At 36.5% G+C, this 26,589-nt stretch overlaps 1 protein-coding gene across 1 annotated transcript in view; it reads right to left on the bottom strand.

Annotated features, from left to right (window-relative positions):
• Nkain3 (sodium/potassium transporting ATPase interacting 3) overlaps positions 1-26,589 on the bottom strand; it is a 622,827-nt gene that overhangs the window by 163,141 nt on the left and 433,097 nt on the right. The window contains exon 4 of the mRNA XM_075974635.1: positions 12,167-12,364. Within this exon, the coding sequence (XP_075830750.1) occupies positions 12,167-12,364 (198 nt within the window). The remainder of the gene's footprint in view (positions 1-12,166; positions 12,365-26,589) is intronic.

Raw genomic sequence — 26,589 nt, 5'->3', positions numbered from 1 at the left:
GCATTCATTATTTCCCTCTTTCCATAAAATTACTAAAATTCTATTTGTCACTTGAATTTAGATCTTATATTTGAGATTTTCCTTTCAACTGCTGATTCATCTAATTAATGATCAAATCTGGTTTTGCTTCTGTTCAAAAATGTCTCTTCTGTTGCATTTTACACACACTGTTAAGGGCTCTATCTGTTTGTAGGGCTGTTCTCTGAATTCCAAATTGTCTCTAAAAATAAAATTGACAAGATACATAGTTCAACTTTGATGTTGGATTCTCCCCTGCATTCTGTGATATATTGTATTACCACTGTTTAATAAAGAAGCTACTTTGGCCTATGGTAAGACAGAATAGAGCTAGGTGCGAAAGCTAAACTGAATTCAGGAAGAAAGAAGATGGAGATAGGCAGATGCCATGTAGTTGCCAAAGGAGAAAGATGTCGGAAACTTACTGATAGACCACAGTCTCATGCTGATACACAAATTAATAGAAAGGGGTTAATTCTTGTAAAAGCTAGCTAGAATTATGCCTAAGCCATTGGCCAAAATGTGTTGTACTAATATAATTTCTGTGTGATTATTTAGGTCTGCGCAGTCGAGAAACCAAGACATAGTCTTCATTTACACAACTTTGTTAACATTTTTTCTGCATGCCCCATGAGGAAAAAGACTGTCAGTCTCTGTCTTTACTAAAAAAATTTAAAGCTCCAATACAAAAGATAAACATACGTATATATATATGCATATATATATATACATATATATAAAACAACTCATTCCTCAATACTTCTATGTAATTTATATAGTAAGTCATTATACTGAGTATGTTTTCAGAAAGATGAACACAGGCAGAAAAACCAAAATTTTTGAGAACAATCTTGTTACTCTAACTGACTGAAAGTTGTCATTTTTTTCTGTTATTTGTTCTGAGAATGTGTCTGACTACGAAGTAAAGAATACAATTTTTAAAAAAAATCATATTAACTCTTAATTGGTTCACAGTTTGTAGAAAAAATGAGTGTAGTAATTGTGTCTTTACCAAAAATAATGAGGTACCAGAATTTTACAACCTCTGAGGATCTCCAGGAGCAATTTTTATGTGAAAGATTTCAACATCCTTAATAAGAAAAATGCTATTATGTAAAACAATAAAATAAATTTGTGTTCTTAAAATTTCACATTTGTAATCTTGTAAATTCTTTATGGATAAATTTGCCCGTTCTTTTCCCCTTTTTTGAGATGTTTTGGGCAATGAAGAGGCAGAGACGGGGTCAGGGAGACGATATCAGCATCTTCTTACAGGTCACTAGTTTTATGTATACGCATGCACCTTACTGCAGGTGACTATATATATATATATATATATGCACCTTACTTCTGGTGACTAGCTGCATGTGTATACACACATCTTACTGCGGGCGACTAGCTGTATGTGTATGTATACATATTATTACAGGCGATAAGTTGTATGTATATGCATGCACTTTACTGCAGATGACTAGCTATATGTATATCATGCACTTTACTGCATGTGACAAGCTGTATGTGTATGCATGAACCTTAGTACAGGTGACTAGCTGTATGTATATGTGTTCATCTTACTGCTGGTGACTAGTTGCATGTGTATACATACATCTTGCTGCAGATGACTAGCTTTCTGTATATGCACGCATAAGACAAGCGCAAGAACAAAGTGCATCCAGTGAATGGTCATTTAATCTAGCACCCCATTTCTTTGCCAATATCACCTACCCTGCTCTCATTTGACATGCAAGATAAACACTTTTTTGTTCTTTATTTCTTGCAGATTTGTTTGCAAGTTTTGTCAATGTTTTAGAATTTCTATTTCCAGTGATACTTTATTTTTTTAAAAAATATTCTATTGTTTGCCAAACCATTTCTTTGAGTAAATTTTTTTGGGGAATTAAAATTTTTTATTATTCTAAAAATGGTTTTATGGATAAAAAGAATATTAGGAGCACTGATTGCTTTTGTAGAGGATCTGAGTTTTGTTCCCAGAACCCACCTCGCAGCTCACAACCTTCATCAAGTCAAGTTCTATGAGATTCAACACAAACTTTAAGCCTCCATGGGCACTGAATGCATGTGATGTACTTACATGCATACAAGCTGGACATTTATACACATAAGAATAAATAAATTTTAATATTCTCAAACTTTCACTTTGCAATAAATTCAGACTTACAGTAAATTTGTGAAACATAGTATAAAAGATTCCTACATATTCTTGAGCCAGATACCTTATACACCTACAGTACAATAAAAAATAACCAGCAATTAATACTTACATAATTCTGTTTTCTAGTATACAGATATATTACAAAATTATCCTAAATTTTTATTTGATCTATTTTTAAATGTATATACATTTTAATTAAAATAGATTTGAATCACCTTCCCCCTTTTCTTCCCTCCTTTCAACTCCTCCTGTGCTTATTATTGTTACACACACACACACACACACACACACACACGCACGCGCAAATATATAAATGCAATGTGCTGAGAGCACTTTTTGTTTGGTTATATAAGCTTCCAGAGCTCATCACCTTGTAGTGGATAACCAGGAGGGCTCAATCCCAGGAGTGACTAGTTCTCCCACTCCCAGAAGTCTTTAGTTGCCTGCAGTTCTTTGGCACAGGGGAAGACCTCTTGAATCTGCCCCTTCCATGTTCATATTTCTATTGCTCCTGTCACTCTTCCACTCTTGTTTATGTGCCCATATAGAGCAGAGACTGTTTCATAGCAACATTTCTGGCTCTAATAAAAATTTCAATAAAAGTCTCATTGTGGTCTCTTCTCAATCTAAGACATAGATCCACTTTTACTGTAGATGCTTTGTGATATCCGGTGACTTTTGTTCCCCTAATCTAGAAGAGTTCTTCATGCTGTCTTAATTTTAGGTGACTATTTTTTTTTCAATAGCAGGAGGTCTTAGAAGCTTTAATCCTCTGACTTAAGAGTGTATCGTCTCAGTGTGAACAATACACATACACACCACCAAGGACACAACACCTCATTAGCTTGGTATTCAAACCTCCTTCATTGCAGCCACCCCTTCCTTTCAGCTTTAAGCCACTCTTCCGTCCAAGACTACCCACTTTTCTCCTAAAACGTTTTTGTTTTTATATTTTTTCTTGTAGTATTTTTCTATGTGGAATTTTTTTGCATTTATTATTACCCAAGAGAACTTCCAGGACAAAAGATAAACATTGCAGCTTCTCTGAATGCTACTTTCTCCTGTGGTTTCTAATGGCACATAGAAATTAATTTTCTAATTAATCATGTAATGAAATCAATTAATGCTAAGTGTCTAACATTAATACTCATTTTATATCTGGAGTAATTTTATAGCTTTCCTGGTCTTCTACAATAGATCAAAACATATTATAGTAAGGACAACACCAAATTCAAGTTAACACATCTCCAACCTCTTACCCCAAGGTTCTACTATAGCATTTCGTGGAGAGTAGGGAGCTACAACTGTGTTTGAATAAATGAAACTACTTGTCATTTAGAAAGAATACAAAATGTGAAATGACAAATTTTTCTTCATGAAATTTATACAAAATTTTGTTTGCAGGTAAACGCTTTTTAAATCATTTCTCTATTATGAATAGCTACGCTTTCAACCTAATAGTTATTTCAACAAAGAGATAAAGATGAAAGTCTGCCAACATCCAAATGACATTAAATTACCCTAAGTAAAATGTCAGTAAAATTAAATTTCTTTTCTCTAATACCACTAAAAGCCCATAGCCACAATGTTTGTCTTGGTTAATTATTTAACAGATTTTAGATTTTCTATATTAATGGATTATGTGTCAGATAGTGTTTCTAATTAAACTTTGAATTTCTCTGATGAAACGGTATTTAAGTCTATAGAATGTCATAACTCACCTTTGCATTTAACAATGTCTAGCAGATCATTTAAAAATAATAAGGTAGTAATAATTCATAAAAACTCATGAGCATGTCTAAGATACTCATGGATATTGAAGCTTAGGAAAATGAATTTCTTTGTTTGGAAATGACAAGAGAGTTTTGATGGCTGTGAGAGTTGATTAACATGCAGAATAAAATTTAACTTGTACATTTTATTATGAATAAGATACAAAATAAATCTGATCTTTAAATATTCACATTCTTTAAATTATTAAAACCCATAAATCCTATATATAATTATGGACAATATGAATATTATGCTTACATAAGACTAGGTAGTTTGATAAGAACAAAAACCTGTAAATCGGATGTTTCTATAAGATGATAGATATTCATAGACAGGTATATGATGGATTGCTGAAATTCCACTGGGAGTTTTATCAGTGGGAAGGTGAATGCTATATAAATTTGAATTATAGTTCTGAAAATTTGACCCAATATTGTGTGTGTCTATTGCAGGGATAAGAATTAAAATCAAGCATATGATAGAATATTATTCAGCAATAAAGGGAATGAGGTTAGAAGCCTTAAAAATGCTGCTAATTGAAAGAATGCAGGAGAAAGACTTTCACTGACTTCACATCTGATAGATGACTAATATTCAAAATAAAGTACCCAAGAAACTAGACATCAACAAACCACACTATATACATTTTATAAATTTTTAACAGACTTAAACAGATAATTCTTATTAGAGGAACCTGAAATGGATGAGCGACAGTTAAAGAAATGTTTAACATTTAAGTTATTAAAAAATACAAATCAAAATTACTTTGAGATTCCATTTTACAACTGTCAGAAACGCTAAGACAAAAAAAAAGCCGACAAGAAACAGTTCTTAAAGGTGAGGATGTAGAGCAAGGGAACACTCCTCCATTGCTGGCTGGAGTACAAACTTATAGAGCCACTATATAAATCAATATGGCAGTTCCACAGAATACTGGGAACCAATCTACCTCAGGATTCAGCTCTACCACTCTTGGGCATATAACTAAATAATGTCCCATCCTTCCACAAGGATACTTGATCAACTATGTCTATAACAGGTTTATTCATAAAAGCTAGAAACTGAAAACACCGTAGATGTCTCTCAGCTGAAGAAAAGATATGTGGTATATTTACATAATTGAGTGCCACTCAGCTGTTAGAAAAGGTGATATCATGAAAATTGTAGGCAGATGGATGGAACTAGAAAAAAATCACCCTAAACTAGGCAACTTGGATCCAGAAAGGAAAACATGTATTCACTTATAAGTGGATACAAGCTGTGTAGTAAATGATAATAACACTATAGTTACAGATCCAGAGAAGTTAAAGACGAGATGTCTAAAGGGTATGCAAAGATCTCCCTGGGAAGGGGAAATAGAATAGATTTTGTGGGGATGGTGGAAATGGGAACAGAAGGGATCAGGTTGGAGGAGGACTAGAGGGAGAAAATGATGTGGGAGTGATTTCTTTCTAATCTGTTACTTTCAATCCAATTATAAAATGGGGCACTGAGCTGAACAGAGAATTCTCAACAGAAGAACTTCAAATGGCCAAAAGACACTTAAGGTCATGCTCAATTTCCCTAGCGATCAGGGAAATGCAAATCAAGACAACTTTAAGATACCATCTTACACCTGTCAGAATGGCTAAAATAAAAAACACCAATGATAGCCTTTGCTGGAGAGGCTGTGGAGAAAGGGGTACACTCACCCATTGCTGGTGGGAATGCAAACTTGTGCAACCACTCTGGAAAGCAGTGTTTCGGTTTCTCAGGAAATTCGGAATCAACCTACCCCTGGATCCAGCAATACCACTCTTGGGAATATACCCAAGAGAGGCCCTATCATACAACAAAAGTATATGCTCAACTATGTTCATGGCAGCATTGTTTGTAATAGCCAGAACCTGGAAACAACCTAGATGCCCTTCAACGGAAGAATGGATGAAGAAAGTATGGAATATATACATATTAGAGTATTACTCAGCAGTAAAAAACAAGGACTTCTTGAATTTTGCATACAAATGGATGGAAATAGAAAACACTATCCTGAGTGAGGTAAGCCAGACCCAAAAAAAGGAACATGGGATGTACTCACTCATATTTGGTTTCTAGCCATAAATAAAGGACATTGAGCTTATAATGCATGTTCCTAGAGAAGCTAAATAAGGTGAACCCAAAGACAAACACATAGGCATCCTCATGAATATTAACCTTCATCAGGCGATGAAAGGAGACAGAGACAGAGGAGCACGGGACAGAAATCTCAAGGTCCAAATCAGGAGCAGAAGGAGACGGAGCACGAACAAGGAACTCAGGACCGCGAGGGGTGCACCCACACACTGAGACAATGGGAATGTTCTATCGGGAACTCAACAAGGCCAGCTGGCCTGGGTCTGAAAAAGCATGGGATAAATCCGGACTAGCTGAACATAGAGGACAATGAGGAATACTGAGAACTCAAGAACAATCACAGTGGGTTTTTGATCCTACTGCACGTACTGGCTTTGGGGAAGCCTAGGCAGTTTGGATGCTCACCTTAGGAGACCTGGATAGAGGTGGGCGGTCCTTGGGCTTCCCACAGGTCAGGGAACCCTGATTAGAGCAGATGAGGGAGGGTGACTTGATCGGGGGAGGGGGAGGGAAATGGGAGGTGGTTGTGGGTAGGAGGCAGAAATCCTTAATAAATAAATAAATTAAAAAAAAACAAAAACAAAAAAAACAAAAACAAAAACAAAAAACAAAAAAGAAACTGCCTAGGCCCATTTGATAGGCCAACCCTTAGGTGGGTGTAGAAAACAGAACAGAATGCTGGGAGAAAGAAGCTGAGTCAGTGAGTCGCCATGATTCTCCTACCGGATACAGATGCAGGTTAAGATTTTCCCTGGTAAGACAACTGGTGGTGTTACAGGGATATTAGAAATGGGTTAGATCGATATGTAAGAGCTAGCCAATAAGAGGCTGGAACTAATGGGCCAGGCAATGTTTAAAAGAATACAGTTTCGGTGTAATTATTTCGGGTAAAGCTAGCCGTGCAGGTGGCTGGGTGCCAGGAAAGTAGCCTGCCGCTCCTAATACAACAAGAAAAGTATGGGGAGAGACAACTGGAAAAAGTGAGTATTTAGGGGGTGATATGGAAACCTAGCATAGTGGAAACTCCCCTAAACCTACGATGGTTACCCTAGCAAGGACTTCTAGTAATGGAGGATATGAACTGGCCATCTTCTATAACTGGGACAAGTTTACAGTGGTGGCTCTGGGACACTAATGCCACAAACCCTTCGACATACAACCTGTCCTGCCTACAAGACATGCTAAGATATGGTGGCTAAGAGCTTCTGGGTGTCATTAACTACCAATAACTGGTCTAACTCGAGGCTCAAGCCACAAGAGGGAGCACAGAGAGGGAAATTAAAGCCTTTTGTGACTAACATAGCAATGAATTTATGGGACTGTGAATTGCTACAGCAGTGGAATACCAATCACAGAAACAAACCATATATATGTATGTATGTATTGTATGTATGTATGTGTGCATATGTGTGTGTGTGTGTGTGTATATACTCTTACTGTTATTTTCAATTCATGGAGCTGCCAAGTAAAATCATGATTCTGACATGAGATACACCACCTTACTTTTCTGTGGGTTTAAAACTTAACTCAGCAGCTAGGCGGTGGTGGCACATGCCTTTAATCCATCACTCGGGAGGTAGAGACAGGTGGATCTCTCTGAGTTTGAGGCTAGTGTGGTATACAAGAGCTAGTTCCAGGATAGACACCTAAGCTATAGAGAAACCGTATCTTGAAAAAACAAAGCAAAACAAAAAGCAAAACAACAACAAAAACTCAACTCAGCAGTAGGCTCTGGGAACACACATGCCTTTCTTTGCCATGACATAAGGATGCTTAGTGGTGTGGGTGAGAGCATGAAGTCTGGAGTCTTTCTATCTTCATCTGAGGTTCACATTCACTCAGAAGATATAGAACCCAGGAAAATCCCTTTATCTTTGTGTAAGTCGTATTTTCTGATGTGTAAAATGAGTATAATAACATTTACCTAATGCGCCATTCTGAGCATTGAGTTCATACTCATAAATCATTTCGTGCAGCCTCAAGCAAATGTGAGGTAGGGGAGAAGAAACAGAGGTGAAGGGAGAGAAAGGGGCAATTTTAACTGTGCTAACCTTTTTGGTGGTGTACAATCAATAGAAATTTAATCCAGGGATTGGGGTTGCACTTATTTTTGTACTGTTTTTGTAACTCCGTAAGTACTGAGTTAGTTTTAGTGCTATCTGTGACTGTCACTGTAAAACTGACTCTGAGACAGAAGAGGATGCTATCTCTACAGCCTTTTGAAGACAGAGATTGTGCGGGTAGACTAAGGTTTTTTATTTACAGCTTATAATATGCAGTTTTAATGTTTATTTAGGCTGAATGCATCTGATATGGGTGTCTGAGAACAGCAACAGATGAAGATGTGCAAAAGAAAAATAGCTTAAAGAATGTGGGGATAACAGAAAACTGGTTCTCAGAACTTTGCCCCCAGTTTCAACATGAAAACTTGCTTCTACAATGTGAAATAATGAGACTCACGTCTGTGAAACCTAAGAGAAAATATCTTGACCCCAAGAACTCAAGACAATATATGCAAAATTAGTTCCAAAGAGAGTTAGAGGTGGTGAGTCTTAGAGATCTTTTCCAGGTTTGTGGGAGAAGGAACAGAGGGATTGGATTAGTGTTGTGTAATAATCTTCCTAGGAGAAGGATCGAGGGTGACAGATGGGGCAGAACCTGGCTCTACAAAGTTCTTTTGACATTTCTGACCATCTTCCAGGTGAGGAATGAACACACGGATGTAGACTGAACAGCCAGGCTTGCCACAAGGAGCTCAGATCATCTCACAGCTGGACCATAGCCATGGACTCTGATTTCTCATCTTGACATATTCCCTTGAAAAGAGCTTCAGCTCCATGTGCTGACAATTTACAGTAGCCCTGCGGAATGAGGGTAAAAAGAACCTTTGTTCGGACTTGCACTCTTTGATTCCTGCTTCCAAGCACAGAATGCATGTATATTGTAGTGTGTGTGTGTGTGTGTATTTAGAATCTGGTCCATGACCATCTTTGCTAGCTGTTATTTTTGTCATTTCTATCCAACTTGTACAGTTTTTTTATGTGAAAGTTTTGACTAGAGACTCCTTTCTTCTATTTCTAAGCAATAGCTTAAATGCAGAATTGTTCAGTTCACCAGCAGCGCTATATACCTTGGCAGATCATTCAAACATTTTCCTCTAATTTAGTGAAGAACAGCTGCCCTGAAATCCTTGGAGGCCCTCACCCAAACATCTAGGTGGTATGTAATAGTATTCCTTTCCTAGGCTCTTTTAGATGGTTTTATCCATCCAGTAGGTTAAGAACATAACCTTTGATGTAGCTGAGCCTGCAGGATTCTGTCTCATATCAAAGAAGTCTCTGTTTCTTGACTACAGCCTGCTCCACACCTAAGAGAGTATTAGCCAATCAACACACAGAAGCCATTAAATTTAGAATACACAAACAATTTTGTATGATCAGATTGTAATAGTGCCCATACTCCACCATAAGAAAAAAAAAGAAACATAAAAGTCAACCTCAACAATAAAATGTAATGTAGAAAATCAGTTTCATTTTATCCATAGTTTTGGTTGTCCCCAGTCAATTTTTATTTAAAACTGTTAAGTAGAATGCTCCAGAAACTAACATCTAAATATTTTTAACTGTACCTAGTTTTGAGTATTTTTGTGATGAAATCAGTCACTTTTCAACCATGCTTGGACATGAATTATCCCTCTGTCCAGTGTATCCTTGCTCTGTCCTCTACTCTTTGTCTGAGATGTTGGGTTGGTAGCCATTATATGGCACTGGCTGTGTTCTCATTTCTTTATTTTCATCAATAGCTTTCCAGAGAACAACTGCAATGGTTTTGAAAACTCAGAGAAACCAGAAAAGACATAAAGTACTTCCTGTAAATGAAAAGATGTAGGTTCTTGACTTAAAGTGAGCAAAAATGAAAAAAACCAAAAAACAAAAAAACACACGCTGAGCTTGCTAATGTAAATTATTACTTCTAGTCTTTTACTGGGCATAATTAAATTGTATCCATAGATAAGCATATATATATATAGGAAGAACAATATATTATAGGATCCAGGAATATCTGTGAATGACAGACTGTAAGCATGTTGTAGGAATGAGGAATTTGTTAGAGGTCTTTAAGTAGTTCCTATTGATGGGGAGGTCTACTATAATCCCATAGCTGTGAACAATCAGAGCACATTATATTTCAATGTAAAAAGATAAAATATTGCATATTTTGTCTTTTAAAATGCATTATACAAGAAACCTCAGAGAGCAATGGCTAACCCATTTATTCCGTAAAGGCTGCATAACAACATAAGAACTATGAATGCACACTGGCAGCCTTGACTGGTCACTAAAAGAAATTAAGAGATTCATTTACAAGTGACAGGTACATTTGGGCGGCAACATACATAGCTTATTTTAAATTTCCTTTTGGGTAAGCTTTTATGAGGCAGTCCAGCTCCTTCCCAAATATCCTCACCTTGCTCTGCATTTAGCTTGGTGTTACTCTGGGGAAATGGCCTTTTGGTACCTGCATTCTGTCTCATTGTAGACCTTTGGAAAGTATGCCATCGTCTCACAAAATGGTTTAGCAATTTACTGTGAACATTTTCAAGTGAAGTTAATTTTTCTACCTATAAGGCTAGATAAGTGTTTGGATTTTAAAAAAAATATATTAAAAACCTTAGAATGTTATTTAAATGGAGGGTTCTTTTGTATTTTAAATGGTTAGTTCTTTTGTAGTTTAAACCAAACTGAAAAATCATAAGAGAATGCTAGCCTCCAGATTTCTAAAGCGAAGATTTCATCACACACATTTTACTGGTTTCACTTGAAACTACTGATTAAAGAAGGACCAGAGGCTTGCAGGACCTTGGTTCTACTGCAATTTAATGTGCCAGGTTTTGTTGACTCCCCATGGGAGGCCTTACCTTTCTGAGGAGTGAATGGGGGTGAGTTGGGGGAAAGCAGGAGAAGGGGAGTGAGGGAGTGGTACTGTGGTCGGTATATAAAATGAATAAAAATTTTAAAATAAAAGAGGACCAAAGGAAAAAAATAAAGACTCATACAATTATGTGGAAAATGATGATATATGATAATTATAGAGCAAGACTGTAAAGATCTAGAATAAGCTAAATTCTTGATGGAACTTTAAAAACATTTTACTGTTTCCACTTGAATCTACTGATGAAACTACACTCACTAGATGCCTTTTGTTGTGTCAAATAGTGGCTAGTTCATGTGCAAAATAAAGCTGATAATGTTTATATTATATTTTGACTCTCACTAAAATATTAACTCCTTATTGGGTCTCCAAGACACACTGTACCTATCTGGAAGTGGTAACACAACACTTTAATCTCAGGACTTGGGAGGCAGAGGCAGGTTGGTCTGTGAGCTCAAGACCAGTCTAGAGTTCCAAGCCAGTCACGAGCAAGATTCTGTCTCAAAAAGAAAATAAACCACTGTACATTGTTCTTGATGCTACGCATTTTAAATAATTCCCCTCCATACAATGCTCAGAATGTAAGCAGGCATCTAAAGCAAAGAAATTACCTAACAGAATTCCTGGTACGTAAAACTTTCTGTAGCATAATCAAGCCAATTCCTCTGTTCCTTTATGGAACTGTGCTGGAACTGTGTCTTAACATAAAATATTAAATGTCCCTGGTAGGACTTAAATTTTTAAGGAATAATTATTTGAAACATGGGGTACATAATGATAAGCAAGCCATTGGACCTGCCTCCATCATTCCCCAGGAACAGAAGCCCATTTGAAGAATGCATTAGCAGCGCAGCTTGCGGTACTTAGTGGATAATGGACCACTTTGGGTGGTGATGATATTATTCCACTGTGTAGTGCAGGTTGGGTCTCAAAGTGGAAACCATAGTAACGACTTGGTCCTAAACAAAATGTCTATGTGAAGAAAATTAACTGGAAAAAATCCAGTTAATATGTATCATTAAAGACTCCATGATTGCCACTGTTTCTGTGGCTAATGCTTTCTGTGTGCTTATATGAGGCCTTATGTACCAGGTTGCAGATATAAGATGTCAACGAAGAAGACTTTCTATTGGCCAATAATCCAAAAGTGAGACTTACAGATAGCAGTATCTGTACAGCACTGTGGATGACCTCTAGGTACTGGAAATCGACGACACAGCCTGTGACTGAGACATAGGTGTAGTCATCCATCATGCCATGGGCCGATGGGGGCAGCACTCTCCGGACACAGCCAGGTCCATGTTCTCTCCACCATGACCGGTGTACAGAGATGTTGAAGGTCATCAGATCTGTGTCCTACATGACAGTAGACAAGAGAACAAAAGAGACAACCTCATTTACATCATATTTCTGGCTTTGACATCGGAAGGAGTTCAGGACAGGTGAAAGTGCTGAAATGATTTTAATTTCAAATGGAAAAAGAAGAAAATTCAAAGTCAAAGAGGCCTGTGAATATTACATGACTGCACTACTGAGTTATCATTTAACCTAGAGACTTAGTCCTTTGGGCAATATTAGCCTCATAAGGTTAGTACACATCAAAAGTCCAGCAGAAGGGGGCTTTGCTTACATAGATTTTTTGATGCATTTTTTTCTGTAATATCATTGGCATCATCATCCTAAATTTATATTTACTGAGTGTTTCATTAGATGATGTTGTGCAAGAATTTCACACACTATAGCTTTTTTTGAAAAATCTAATAGGGGATTTGTTCAGAATCCTCTATAGATACCAAATGTAAATGATGCAATATTTACATATAAACTTTAGCTATTTTTACCTAAATCCAATTCATCTCTATATTTTATAATATAATGCCTAATAAAATGAAAATTCTGTGTAAGTAGTTGAGGAAATAATGAGAAAATAGTTTGAACATGTTCTGTAAAGACACAGTTTGGTCTTACCTCACTATTTTCAATCATTGATTGTTAGAATATATGCATATGAAATCCACTGGTATGAAAGTCCATCTAAGCATTATTATCAACAAAATTAGAATTTAATGAATAATTATTCCCTCTAAAATGCATGGTACATTTCTAGAATCTGTTAATTTTATTTTATATATCAGCAATCAAACCTTTTCAGACATGATTTAAAATTTATTAGAGTGTTTAGTGGAGACAATTATGGATTTTTCATCTTCAAGAGAAGACTTTTAATATAGGGTGAATATGTCGAATAGTAAAAGCATCCCCTAACTTTTTGATGTCAACAGGAAAGTATCATTGGAAGTATGACACTTGACTTTCTGTGACAGGTTCCTGTGCATTGAAAATTTTGTTACATCTTCAGGTTATGTGTATAAGGAATACATACACATACTATGTAATTAGACTGGGGTCCCACACCCAAATTATCTTAGGTATACATAAATACTACAAAAAAACCAAGTAAATCTGAAAAATTTGCCCCAAACACTTTGGATACAGTATTCATTATCTATATTTCTACAATATCACCTGTGGAAGACTAAAATATTAACATCTAAAATTCTGGATAAGATGGTAGACAAGAAATTCCCTTTGTATGACTTGGTGAAGAGAAAGAATGAGTGAAGAAAGAAAAAGATTCTATTCCAAAGACAGAGCGATTGCTGTAACTGTACAAAGACCAATACAGAACTTCTGAAAACTGCAAAGAAAGAAGAAAGGGATACCATGAGTAGAAATAAGCCAAACACAAGACATCGCCATTTGTGTGAAAGAATAGAAAATGAGTTCTTATCCAGAAGGTAACAGGACATCCTTGTGAAAGATTTGCTTTAGACAAGCTCACATCCCTGACAAACTTCAAATCCAGTTGCCAGTTTTGACAAGACAGTGATGTCTTAGGAAATAGGTCAGTACTGGAAAGGAACCCCATTTTATCACTCTAATTGTCTCAGATAGTACCATCTTGAGAGGGAACCTATTGGTTGAAAATGAGTTAACACGTGGGGCCAGCAGATGGGGAACAATCGCTAATCTGGAGGCTCAACTTAACTAGTCCCTATATTAGGGTAACAGCTATAAAGTGGCCATGATGAACAATAACAAACCAAACAAGCGAGAGCAGAAGAGGTTTCCGCTCAGGAAGTGAACTGTGTGTGGAAGGGCAGTTCCATCTAGGTGCCAAGAAACAGACTGCATCAACTGAGGGTAATTGTACACTTTGGAGTTGAGAACTGTGAGCCTGACGTCAGCATGTGGGTCAATCTCCAGAGCCACCCTTCTAACATTTACTGCTGAAGACTCTGAAAATTATGAAGCTCCAGTAGGAAAGTTGACATCCACATGTTTGTCAACAGGGTAATTAATACTGGAGAGATCTCCAAAGAGTAATGCCTCTTCTGCCTTTGCAGTATTGTTGCTTCCCCTAGCACATTTAGAGTACACCTCTCAGCTAGAATATTAGCACGGCAGAGGATACAATCTGAGGAGCCTTGTAAGGTGGAGCATCTGCGAGCTAAGAGTAGCTGCTAGTATTAATGCTACACAGATGCACATAGAAGGGAATCTACAAATACACTAACACCTATGGTAGACACCAAATGCTTGTCCAACATGGGCTAACCCCAACATAAGTGACTGGAAAGAAGAGTCTACAAGTACAACTGACTTTCATCCTTGGTCTATGGCCTGCTGAGAGTGTGGATTCCATATCTGTTGGATGAAATATTCTGGGAATATTGGTTGAGATCACTAGACTAAATTCTACTTGAACTGAATTTTTAAATTTTTTTAAAAATTTAGTTAGTATGACCTATTTAAAGTTAAGGGAACTGAAGTAAATCAAGTAAAGGTATTTGTAAAACAAACCTGGAAACCTAGGTTTGAACACTAGATCCTTGGTAAAGGTGAAAGAAAGAACTGACTTTACAAGTGGTCCATAAATTCCACATGTTATTCCCACCCCAGTCATCATAATACGTATACACAATAGTAATAATGAACAATTTAAAAAATATGATGTGGGAGTATTAATGATACCCACTAATAATATTTCAGGATCTGTGTGACCTCTCATGTCCATTGTGCTTGTTTTATAAAAGTGGGAGGCCCAATATTTGTTGTGCATATATTTGTAATACTTACATAACAATGATGAAGTATTCCGTTTCTTAATATTTTGTGGCCTTCTTTATCTCTTTGGACTATTTTTGTTGCATGTCTATTTTTATCATATATCAGAGCAGCTATGCCTTTTTGCCTTTGTTTGCTTACTGGATTGACTTCCACTCTGCAGCAGTCTTTGCCAAACCAGAGTCATTTTTGTAGTTAATAACAGTTTAAATTTAATTTCTAACTTAGTAACATGCTCTACATCTGTATTTGTGAGCTAAGTTTTTGTTGATGGTTATTATTGAGGGATGATTACTAGCTTGTGTAATTTTGTTGGCTGTGTTTTGGTGGGATGACTCTTCCAAATTGTTCTAGTTCTTTTTGTCAACTTGAATCAAGCTAGAGTAAGAGGAACCTAATTGAGAAAATGATTCTATCAGATTGGTCTATAGGCAGGTCTTTGGGGCATTCGTTTTTGAATTATCAGTTGATGTGGGAAGACCCAACCACTGTGGTTACTGTTGTCTTGAACAGGTGGTCCTGGAAGTATAGAAAAGCTGACTGAGCCAAATTGGATAAGGAAAAGCCATCCTACACAAAGAATTACAAGTAAGTGAGAAAAGCGGGGAACTAAAGAAGTGACCCTCCTCAGGGAAGAGCACCCTAACTAGTTGTCCCCTGCCAAATGGTCATCCCTGAAAACAGACATACATGTAGCAATATTCTACAACAGTTTATATTTAGCAATATATATATGCATGTAATAACAACCGGTGGCAAAAAGAGGCTATGAATTTGAAGGAGAGTAGAGAAGGGTATATTAGAGAGTTCGGAGAAAGAAAAGGAAAGGAAGAAACAGTATAATTAAATTACAATATGAAATAGTCATCATAAAAAATAAGCAGACTGAGCGAGCTAGGGAAAGCAAGTTAGTATGCAGTGTTCCTCCATGTCAAATGCTTCAGTTCTTGTGTCTAGCTTTCTACCTTGAGTTCCTGCCCTAACTTCCCTTCATGATGTAAACCAAATAAACAGTAAAGTAAATAAACTCTTCCTTCCCGAGTTGCTTTTTGATATGGTCTTTTTCACAGAAATAGAAATATAACCAGGATACACGTGAAGGATTTCAGTTGCCCATGTGAAGCAGGAGAGATAATGCAGGGCGAGCAGGTGACACCCAGGCCTAGGCACTGAACAGTTACGCAGCTTGGAAAGGGAATGGTCTCTGGGCTAGATCATTGCTTAACTAGGAATCTGGGTGAGTGGAAAGAAGTCAGACCAGGAGACTGCACAGGGGCAGCTGAGGGAGGGGTGGGTGAGCAGACTAGGGCATTGCATAGCAGGGAAGTTGGGGAGGAGAAGCAAGGTCATATTCTGTAGGCTTCAGAGCTTCCTCTCCTCCTAAACAGATCCTGTTGTCATTCAGGCCAGAAATTTTTGCTGGAGCAGTTCCATGTATGACCAGAGGTTGTTAGGCAATTGCACCTGCTAATAATTGCTCCTCTAGTTACTTTCAGTGCTGTCTGAGGACAATTTCCACTTTAATAGCTTCTGAAAGTGGGGATTGAGACTCTGAGAGCATATGGAAACTGGTAGGAAGTAGAAAGCTCTTGAGCTTACGGATGGGTAACACTGAATGCCACTGGTTTTGAACTCCGTACAGTGCAGTGGGGAAACTGAAGGTTATACTCTCTTCTGCAGAGGGTGAGCAAGGAGGTCACAAAGATGCTACAGTATGTTCCTGGGAAAAACTACTTTATGTGGTTGGATTTTCCTCAACTTAAGGGATGCAAAGAACTTTTATGGGCATGCTAAAAATCATACAGTAATAAAACATCATATATATATATGCATGCTTGTTGGTTTGCTATTCAATTACCTTTGCAGAAATAGTGCTTTATTGACAATAAAACATTTCAGTTCATTTTTAGGGTCTGTTGATTTGCTACATGAATCATTTGCAATTACTCTCGGAGGGAAAAATATTATAGAAAAATAATTGCTTTCATTGGTGAATTTGGTTTAATGCAATGAAATTTACCTGCAGGCAAACTGCAGAGATTTGCACCGACTGCTCTATTTTCTGGTCATCAGATTTAATCTCTTACAGTTGGTCCTGATTAATATAGAAGAAGCTGTGTGTTTCTTCTCGTCTTAACAGAATTCATTAAGTTCAGGATGAATTAACATGATCTCAGTATCCATAGAAATTTCTCTTTTTTTTAAAGCCCTCACATCCAGTGAACTTTGCTATTGCAGAATATAAGTTCTTTTCAATATGACTTTGACTAAAATGTATACAAATAAAACACAAATCAATTTATGAGTCAGTCATACATATTTGTTACACTCATAAAACCTCTCAGCATAGCTCTCTCTCTTACTCTAGAGATACAGCCACTCATAAGCCTTAGTATGTTTTTTTCACCAAGAGTATTAAAATTTGACAGTGAACATTAATACAATAAAATTATATTTAAAGTCCAGACATGAAAAGTTTGCTATGGAGTTTATTTTAGACTTGTATCTAATTTCTATGCCCTTCACTTCTGGATTTATAACACACAAAAAAACTACTAACCACATGACAACTGAATTTCCTGTACAAGAAAGATCAGACAAAAGGAATGCATAAAATGTAGTGTTTTTATATACATAAATAAATACTTGAGGCCATTTATTTTGTTGAAACTCTTAGTTTCCAAGTCAAGACCTGTAGTTTTTAAACACAGGCAGGTGTATTAATCTGAAACCACAATTATATTAAAGTAATTTTGAATATTTTAAATGTCATTTCTCCTTCTGATTCTGTAATTAGATTAATATATGATGATTTAAGCTCACCTTGTCAAGAAAGTTGAAAACAAAGGCAACTGATGCCTTTGAGATACAGGATTAAAAATGAACTAATGGAGTTTGGATTCATGAAAATATAGGTGAGGGTAAAATTTGGCATCCTCAAATATGACACCTTGCCATGAGGATTACTTTGAGCTAGAGAAATTTAAAAGAAAAAAAAAGCTTTATTTTTCTTATTTGTTTAAAGCAAGGTCCTAATTTACAAAGATGCACTCCTTCAGTGCCTGCCAAGGGGAAGGCTAAGCTTGATCATCTAACAGGACTCTCCTTGCTGCCAGCCCGGAGACAACACAGATGAGTCTACAAGGCAGTGCTTCCTAACCACCATTGTCTATGATTTTTTTCTTACACACACTTCTGCGTATGTGTTCTGAAAACTGGTATTTGAGCAATTTCTTTGATAATCATCCATTCTGTGGGTATCTGTCATGTATACATGCCAATGCTCTTATTTTTTCTATGTTATTGTTATTCCATTCCATCATTTGCTAGTCAGTGTCTCGGCAATGGATTTAGGATAGAAGAACAATGTTATTCTATTGGTAGAGGGTGGTTTGTAGAACAAGGAGGAAAAAATGAGAGAAGAGAAACCAGAAAAGGAAGCAAAGCAGTGTGGGGAAAGAATAGATGCAGACAGGGCCACAAAGCTGTAAGGAGAGCATGTGGTGTCTTCCTTTTGTGGTCATCAGTGAAGGCAATCAAAAAATAGAATGATGATTTTGAGAGAGGGTAAGAAAAATAGCTGTTGATAGATCTACATTCTATGGTTAAGGCCATGTTCTTCAAATATTTGAACTACAGAAAATTGGTTCAAGAACCCTTTGAAATGTTGCTCCTTAATTACACATATAGACATGGATGCCCACATGTTATTCAAATTGTTTCCAATGTATTATTTCACATGCAAAAAATCATTATTCATTATTTATGGTATGTAATGTAATTATACAAGTTTTCATTAGCCAAAGAGTTAGAATTATTCTCTTCATTCTTTATATCATCTGCTTCTTATTGTGTGTGCTTAATTTGATTTTAGACAATCTCTGTTTCTAAAAACAGATCCAACTAAACAATAATATTTATATTTATATTTAATCTTAGTTGCAGATCAAAGGGTTGTTGAATTTGCCATTATATAGACATCTGTCTTCTCGTCTTTTAACTTTGTTTTTATTAGTTGCCAGCACTACTGGACGTAAAAGCGATGACGTGTTACAGAGAAGTCCATCTGTGGTTAAATAATTTGCTTATATGCCTTTAATCCCAGCACTCGGGAGGCAGAGGCAGGCGGATCTCTGTGAGTTCGAGACCAGCCTGGTCTACAGAGCTAGTTCCAGGACAGGCTCCAAAGCCACAGAGAAACCCTGACTCAAAAAAAAAATAATTTTCTTATTTTTCAATTGTTGGGTAGAATTTGTATTTATACAATAAAATCATGTGAACAAAATACTTGTGTATTTACGAATGTGAATTATAAGAGTAATACATATCTAATGATCTTCTCTACCCTAAACATTTTAGGGAGAATGTAGATTTATATGAAACACAGAAAATCATGCTTCATGGGGGGAGGTTTAAGTACTTAGATATTTTAATACAAAGACCGACAGAATTGGCCCAACTGGGACAGTAGAGGAGGAGGTAGATCAGTTAATTTCAGTAAGAGGTAGGGGAGAAGTCTAGGGTTTTCATCATCAGGGAGGAAGAAGCTGTGGTTGGTGGCTTGTGCATATATTAATTTTAGGTAAAGGACAATCAGTTATAACACCTGTGCTTGGACTAGAGGAAGGGTTTGCCATTCTTAGGGAAGGCTTTGTCATTTTTATGGGTCTGAGAAACTGGGGTCCTTGACATGGCCATGATCATGCCAATGATACACATTTACTCAGGACTTCATTAATCCTCCACAACTTTTTATTGATTCAATAAAAATTCAATATCAATTTTATTGATATAGCAGTGATTATATATCCCTTTTCTACAATAAGAAGAGCTGCTATAGAAGTGCCTACAGGATATTCAAGCTTCCAATGGAGAAAACATGTCATTTGTTGATGCTTTTTAAAGTCATTTTGCAAGTCACAACAATAAAATGTGTACCTCTGATGTTGAATATAATAGTCTGAAAGCCTAGGAGTAAAGATACACTTCTGTAATCATGGCACTCTGGAAGCTGAGGCAGGAGAATTGAGACAATTTAAGGATAGTATGGCTCATAAAGAAACCTTGTGTCCACATACATACATACTACATACATACATATATACCCACACACTTAAAAACCAGTCTTCAAAGTGGGGACTGGTCATTAAGCATTTATATACTCAACTTCTCATCCTTATCGCTGTGTATTTCTGGAGTTTTTCAGTTAACTGACTGTTGGCCAGATATAACCTTTATCACTAAACTGGGGTTTGATGCCATAGTTTCAGTCACTTCATGAAGAAATGAAAGCCTATCCATACATTATATGATAATATTAGCATAGCTAATATTAGCTACACTTGGGATTTAGAGAGAACATAAGAGTTCTTATCTCTTTTTATTAGGAATGTGTATTACAGAGGGAAAAGCACGTGCCAAGGAAAATACACACATAGCAGTTACATAGTGAAGGGGTAGTTTGATATTGGTGACTAGGGTTGCTTTATATAAGATGCCCAGGATTTGTTGTTCTAAAAGATGAGTAGATATTTATGTTAAGACCTACAGAAAGGGTGATGGAGAAATGGCTTTTTGGTTAAGTGCTCTTTCTCCTGCACAGGACCAGAGTTTGATTTCCAGAACCCACACGGTGGATCGCAACTGCTTAGAACTACAGTTCCAAGGAATCCGACAGTTCTGATCTCTTTGGCCACCAAGTACGCACATGACACAAAGATATACATTTGCAAAAAAATACACATACACATATAATAAAATACATAAAGAAATCTTAAAGAACTTTTAAAAAATCTATTGAAGAACTAGACAAACTATTAATAGAAGTCAGTATCAGTGAAAAAGAGTTTCCAGGCTAACAGATTACACAGGCAGAAGCTGTAGATGGTAAAGAAGGTTGGATATTCAGGGAAATGGCAAAGGCTCTAGGGATGGAGGTAATCTAAGATGAGGATTGGGTGGCTTAAAGAGATGTTGAATCCATAGGAGACAAAGTTCTGATAAAAAATAAAGACATACCCAAAGACTGTCTTGGCATCCAAATATTGATATCATTTATTCTGGATTGGCAGAAATTTATACAATGTATGTTATTGGGCAAAAATGAAATAAGCTCATCAAATTGTGTCTGTAGTGATAGATGTATAAGATTGCATAAGGAACAGAATGCTGTGGCATATTTCAGAATAGTCTCTTTCCCTTCCTTGATAGTGGCACATGGAGACATTGCTGAGTGTTGTGAGAAGTGTGTTGAACACTGAATGTTAAAACTGAAGGAACTAGGTGGTTCTCATGCTGCCTTTCTTGTTTCTCTGTGGCCTTTACCCCTATCACTGGACACAGAAGACTCTGTTGTTCCATAGTTATCGAGCTTTCCTGCCAAGGTCCGATCCCACGAGGAATTTATGCTTATGGCATTCAGTTTAATTCAATGTCATTCTCTTTATCCACAGCTCTAATTTTGAGTGTCAATTCTCGTGTTCTCACTTGCTGCTCACTCGTCTGTTTGTAGTTTTATACATGTTAGAAAGTGACACATTGTGAGGGTGGCACACACCTTTAATCCCAGCACTTGGGAGACAGAGGCAGCTAGCTGGATCTCTGTAAGTTTGAGGCCAGGGTGGTCTACAGTGAGTTTCATGACAGACAGGACTGTTTCACAGAGAAACCCTGTCTCAAAAAGTCACAAAAAAAGAAGGGTGGTGATTTCCAAGATGTTTCCATGCTGATTTAAACACTAGAAGAATCCTCTTTTCTTCTTCCCTCCCTCTCACCCTTCCTCCCTCCCTCTCTCCCTCCCTCCCTCCTTTCGTCCCTCCCTTCCTTTCTTAAGGATTTCTCCTAAGACAATAATGCTAAGTGCAATTGTAGAGAACATAACTAAATGGAGGAAGTTCCATCATCTCTGCAGAGAGGAGTAGCACAAGTCTGTGGTGTAATCAACAGGAAAGGCTTGACTATGCTGTCAAAGTCTCATGTTTTCCTTTACATAACATTGGGAAATTTCTACAAGTTAGAAGTAATCCAGGATTTTTTAATTATTCTTTATTGTCTCAATCACTTAAGTTAAATATTTAAAAACTTTTCAACTGCTGTATCTGAATCATATTTTATAGGGTACAATGTGTATAAAATGTGATATGATCATGTCAGCTGTTAGCATTTCCCTCATTTATTCCTGTTAGAATATTCAAGGTTTTTCTTTAGCCATTTTGGAATAAGTAGTGGTTTGTTGTTCACTGTGTTGTGCCTTGGAACACTTGAATTATTCCTTCCTAACTGTATTTTGGGGCTTCATCTTGAACCTCTACTTAGTATCCCTCCATGCCACCCTTTCAGCTTTCTGCTTCCTAATGTCAGCTTCCAGTCCATGACAAAACCCCAGAGGTAATTAATTTAGAAATATTTTTGGTTCATGGTCATGGAACTTTCAATCCATAGTCACCTGGCCTATTACTTTAGTCTTTTGGCCATGTGAACAGTACGCAGTAAATGAAATGGAGAAAGAAAAGTACTCACTTTGACAAAGTCAAAAGCAGAGACTGACAAACAGACAGATAGATATGATCATTGGTTTCCCACTATCCCTTGCAAGGGCATATGCATATTAACCCTTATTCCTCTCAGGAGCCTCAACTAATGTTTTTACCCTCTTCCAGTTGGTTACTGGTACTAAGCCTTTAACACACATGACTTGGAGGGCACTCTAGATTCAAAGTGTATTATGCTCAGGTAATGACTATTTTAGTTTGGTCTGTGGGATCACGTGTTTTACCTAGTCTCATAGAAGAAAAAAGGAGGAATAAAAACATGTCACCTCTCTGTTTTTGACTCACTTTACATTAGTCTCCTTCCTGTTCTTGCAGATGAGATTTCATTCAATATTTATAGCTCAATAATCTCCTATTGAGTATTACCACACTTTCTCTGTCAGTAGACCTCTGGGGTTATTTCACATTTTGGCTGATGTGATCAGTGCTTTAGAACCCTTCAAGGGTTGAGAAGAGCACATTGAGGATTCATAGAACACCAGCCCTCTGCAAGAAAGCACATCAGTCTTTTAAATGCTATTATGCGTCTCCTACCAGTGATTAATTTTTACTTGGAACATTCCCATCCACATCTTTGTTCATATTGTTTCTTCTACTTTTAAGAAATACAAAATCTGTCCATATGGCAAAACCAGGATGCCTTGAATATTGTCTTCCAAAGTCTTCTAATACTTGAATACTGACACATTATGTAAGTGATGTCCCAAAGAGTGTTATTAAACAGACATAATGCAATTCATAAATATATACACTTACAATATACTTATTTTGTATATGCATATGTTAATATGTTTTTCATTTAAGTTTTATTGCAATGATGTACATTTCATTTTTAATCAATGCATTTTTAACATCTGTAGTTTACTTAGGTAATTACCAGCTGATGATTCAACACATCTGGCTTCTTTGTCTTTGTGTTAATCAATAATTGTTTGATTACAATATTATGCCTCTTATGCTAATTAGACTTTTGAGACCATGAAATTGTTCTACCTTTGTGCTTCATGCCGGCACTAATGTGTTATATTTATAGTTCAGTGTATTCATAAATCATGAACATATTTGCATGTCTACACACATAATACTTAATTTGCACAAAGGGAAATTTTCTATTCACGTTTGTTTTTATTACATTTACCACCTGGAAAGAATATCCTTGCTTGTTTTTTAGTTCAAATTAAAAGAAAATCCTTGTTAGAGAGAAAAAATAATGTTCTAATGTGACAGAATTCTTTAAAAGAATGAAATGTCATACAATATTTCCATTGAGGTCTTTTAGAAAGCTAATTTGGTAAATAGAATAATACTGCTACTTTTGTACTATGGATGCTGTTAAAATCTTAAGCTAGGAAAGAATATTTTCTTAATAATTTCTTTTGATCAAATAATTATGAAGTCTAGAAAGAAATCTGATTATTTATAAAATTGCCTGTGTTTAAACCCTATTCTACCGAAGCTTTTCTGTGACCACCTGTCTCCGTTGACTGAGTGTTCATCTTGGTTGGCTTGTAGAAGGTATCCTAAAAGATCTGGAAGCTTTTGAGACAATCAGTCAAATGCAGTTCCTTGGGGTTGATTTCTGTTGAGAGCTGAATGTGTGTTAGCCTCTTCCCAAGGCCTTGATCCTCACATGTGATTTTGTATGTATTGGTTGCATTTACATTGTTATTACCAAATACATAGCAAAAGCTTAAGGGAAGAAGGACTTATTTTGTCTCACGTTTAAGGAGGTACATGAAATTACGGCAGCGAAGGTATGGGACCAGCTCTTATCCACAACAGGTGAACCATCGGGCTGCTTGTTCACATCTCAATGAACCAAGATGGACTAGAGGCAAAGCCAGGAAGTCCTCCCAACCCAGGCACCCATTTACTCTAGTGGAGTGCCACCTACTAAACATATTATTACTAGCTGGACACCAACTGTTGAAATGCATAATCCTACATGAGAAATTTGACATTCAAATACTAATGGTGTATCCAGGGAAGAGAGGGCTATCGCTTTGCTGTAGGGGTAGGTAAGCTGAGGTTTAAAATGCTAACTCTACCATCTACTGCAGCATTCATGTTGAGAATATTTCTAACAAATGTCATTTAACTTTTGATTCACTTTAAGAGCTAGTTTGGAAATTCAGTGATTCCTTTTATTAACATTGGATGTATCCTTCATCTAGTGAAGTAATGACTACCTTGATAGCCTGAGAGTATACAAAGCATAAGGAACAGCTAAAGAGCAGACATTGTTTTATTGGTACTCAATTATGTACTAAGAGAATGATAGTGTAGGACATTTTCCTGAAATATTTTTGGTATAGATCTGAGTTATGGGAATATCTTCTTTTGTCTGGAAACTGAGAGTGCTTCCAAGTCATTAATTCATTCACACTGGAAAGTGAATGATCTCATTTATGCTAACTGCCATAAACCCAGTTAGTTTTAATTTTCCTAATTAAAAGAAAACACTTTTAGCTTGTCTTAAAAATGTTAGAATTGAAGCTTTCTGAACAGTATTTGGAATCCTGTCAATCAGTATACAATGTGGTATATATTTCTTTCAAGAGGCAGTGGCATTTGCCTTATACATACTGACTAGTCTTAAAGCCTGTGTGTTTTTTACTCAAAGCATTCTTATCTGTAATTTTTGTAGGTATCTACATGAACATATATCTTATTATTCAAACCAGATTTGCATCTATCCACACAGTCCCCTCAATCTGTGGCTCTTTCCAAGAACGGACTTCTAAGTGGAATCTAATTGACTGTGGGTAGATCACTGTGATCTTTCAAATGACTGCTGTATGACGTTATCACATATGAAGATTAGTAAAAGAAGACATGGCAAGAGAGTGAACAAAAAAGTTAAACATTGAAAAGACGAGAAAAAAGTGAACAGAAAACTCCCGGCATTACAGATTTTTGATAACTTCTTCTGTGCTTCTTCTGAACCCTTCACGGGACTCTAAAGTGCTGATCTCAATAGTTAAGACTCAGGAGCACTGGCTCTCTTGCCCTGTCTCCTTTGCCAAAACACAAGAGTCTTCAAACAGCATAGGTTTGCTCCTTATGAAAAAATGTCACTATAGATAGATCATGATAAACTTAAAAGTGTCATGAGGCTACAATATCTGAATCATTGTTCTTAATTTAACACAGTGTGAAATAATTCATGTCCTAACTAGCTCTTTATAATCTAGGGTGCATAATCTATGTCAGTTAAATACATTAGAGAATACAGAATCAAAACAGCTTGATTCAGAATTGTTTATGTATCATGTGCTTTTTACAAAAATTGATATATTCTGATGATATGATGCTTAGATCATATTATCAACCAATGATAAGGCCCATTGGCATGCTATTTATTATTTAAAATAGTCAACTGGGTCTACTAAGAAACATTATAAAAGAACCCAGGTTTGAGGGGAGGGGTGAAAGTCATTAATTTAGTAAGTAGGACATGCCATTTTTTCTGAGGCTATAAGAACCAATCTATCCTGGGCCAACTCTTTTTCTGTGACTGAGACATTCTGTAACTTTAGAAGTTAATTTAGAGATTTTGAAGGAAAAGATCAAGGACAAAATGATAAACATAAAATTTTTATTTCTCCTTTTTGAAAGACAGTGTTTTCGGGTGTGTTTGGCTAAATAAGGCCTCACAGAACTCCCAGGTGGACACTGCACAGCAGGCATGGTGAATGAGATGTAGGCAGCACTTCCTTGACATTGTAACCCTATATCACCATCAGAGAAACAGTAACAGAAAGTTTCTGTGCAGCAGGTCATGGGTTGAAGTTCGTACTTTAAATAAATGGACAATTAGAATACTTGAACTTATGTCAAGTTATCAATTATCCCTCCTTATTTCCTGGATTTTTATTTCCACTAAATAAACTCTTTAGCATT

This window comes from Microtus pennsylvanicus, chromosome 5, assembly GCF_037038515.1.
Source record: "Microtus pennsylvanicus isolate mMicPen1 chromosome 5, mMicPen1.hap1, whole genome shotgun sequence".
NCBI lineage: Eukaryota > Metazoa > Chordata > Mammalia > Rodentia > Cricetidae > Microtus > Microtus pennsylvanicus.
This window is presented reverse-complemented; position numbering and strand designations above follow the sequence as displayed.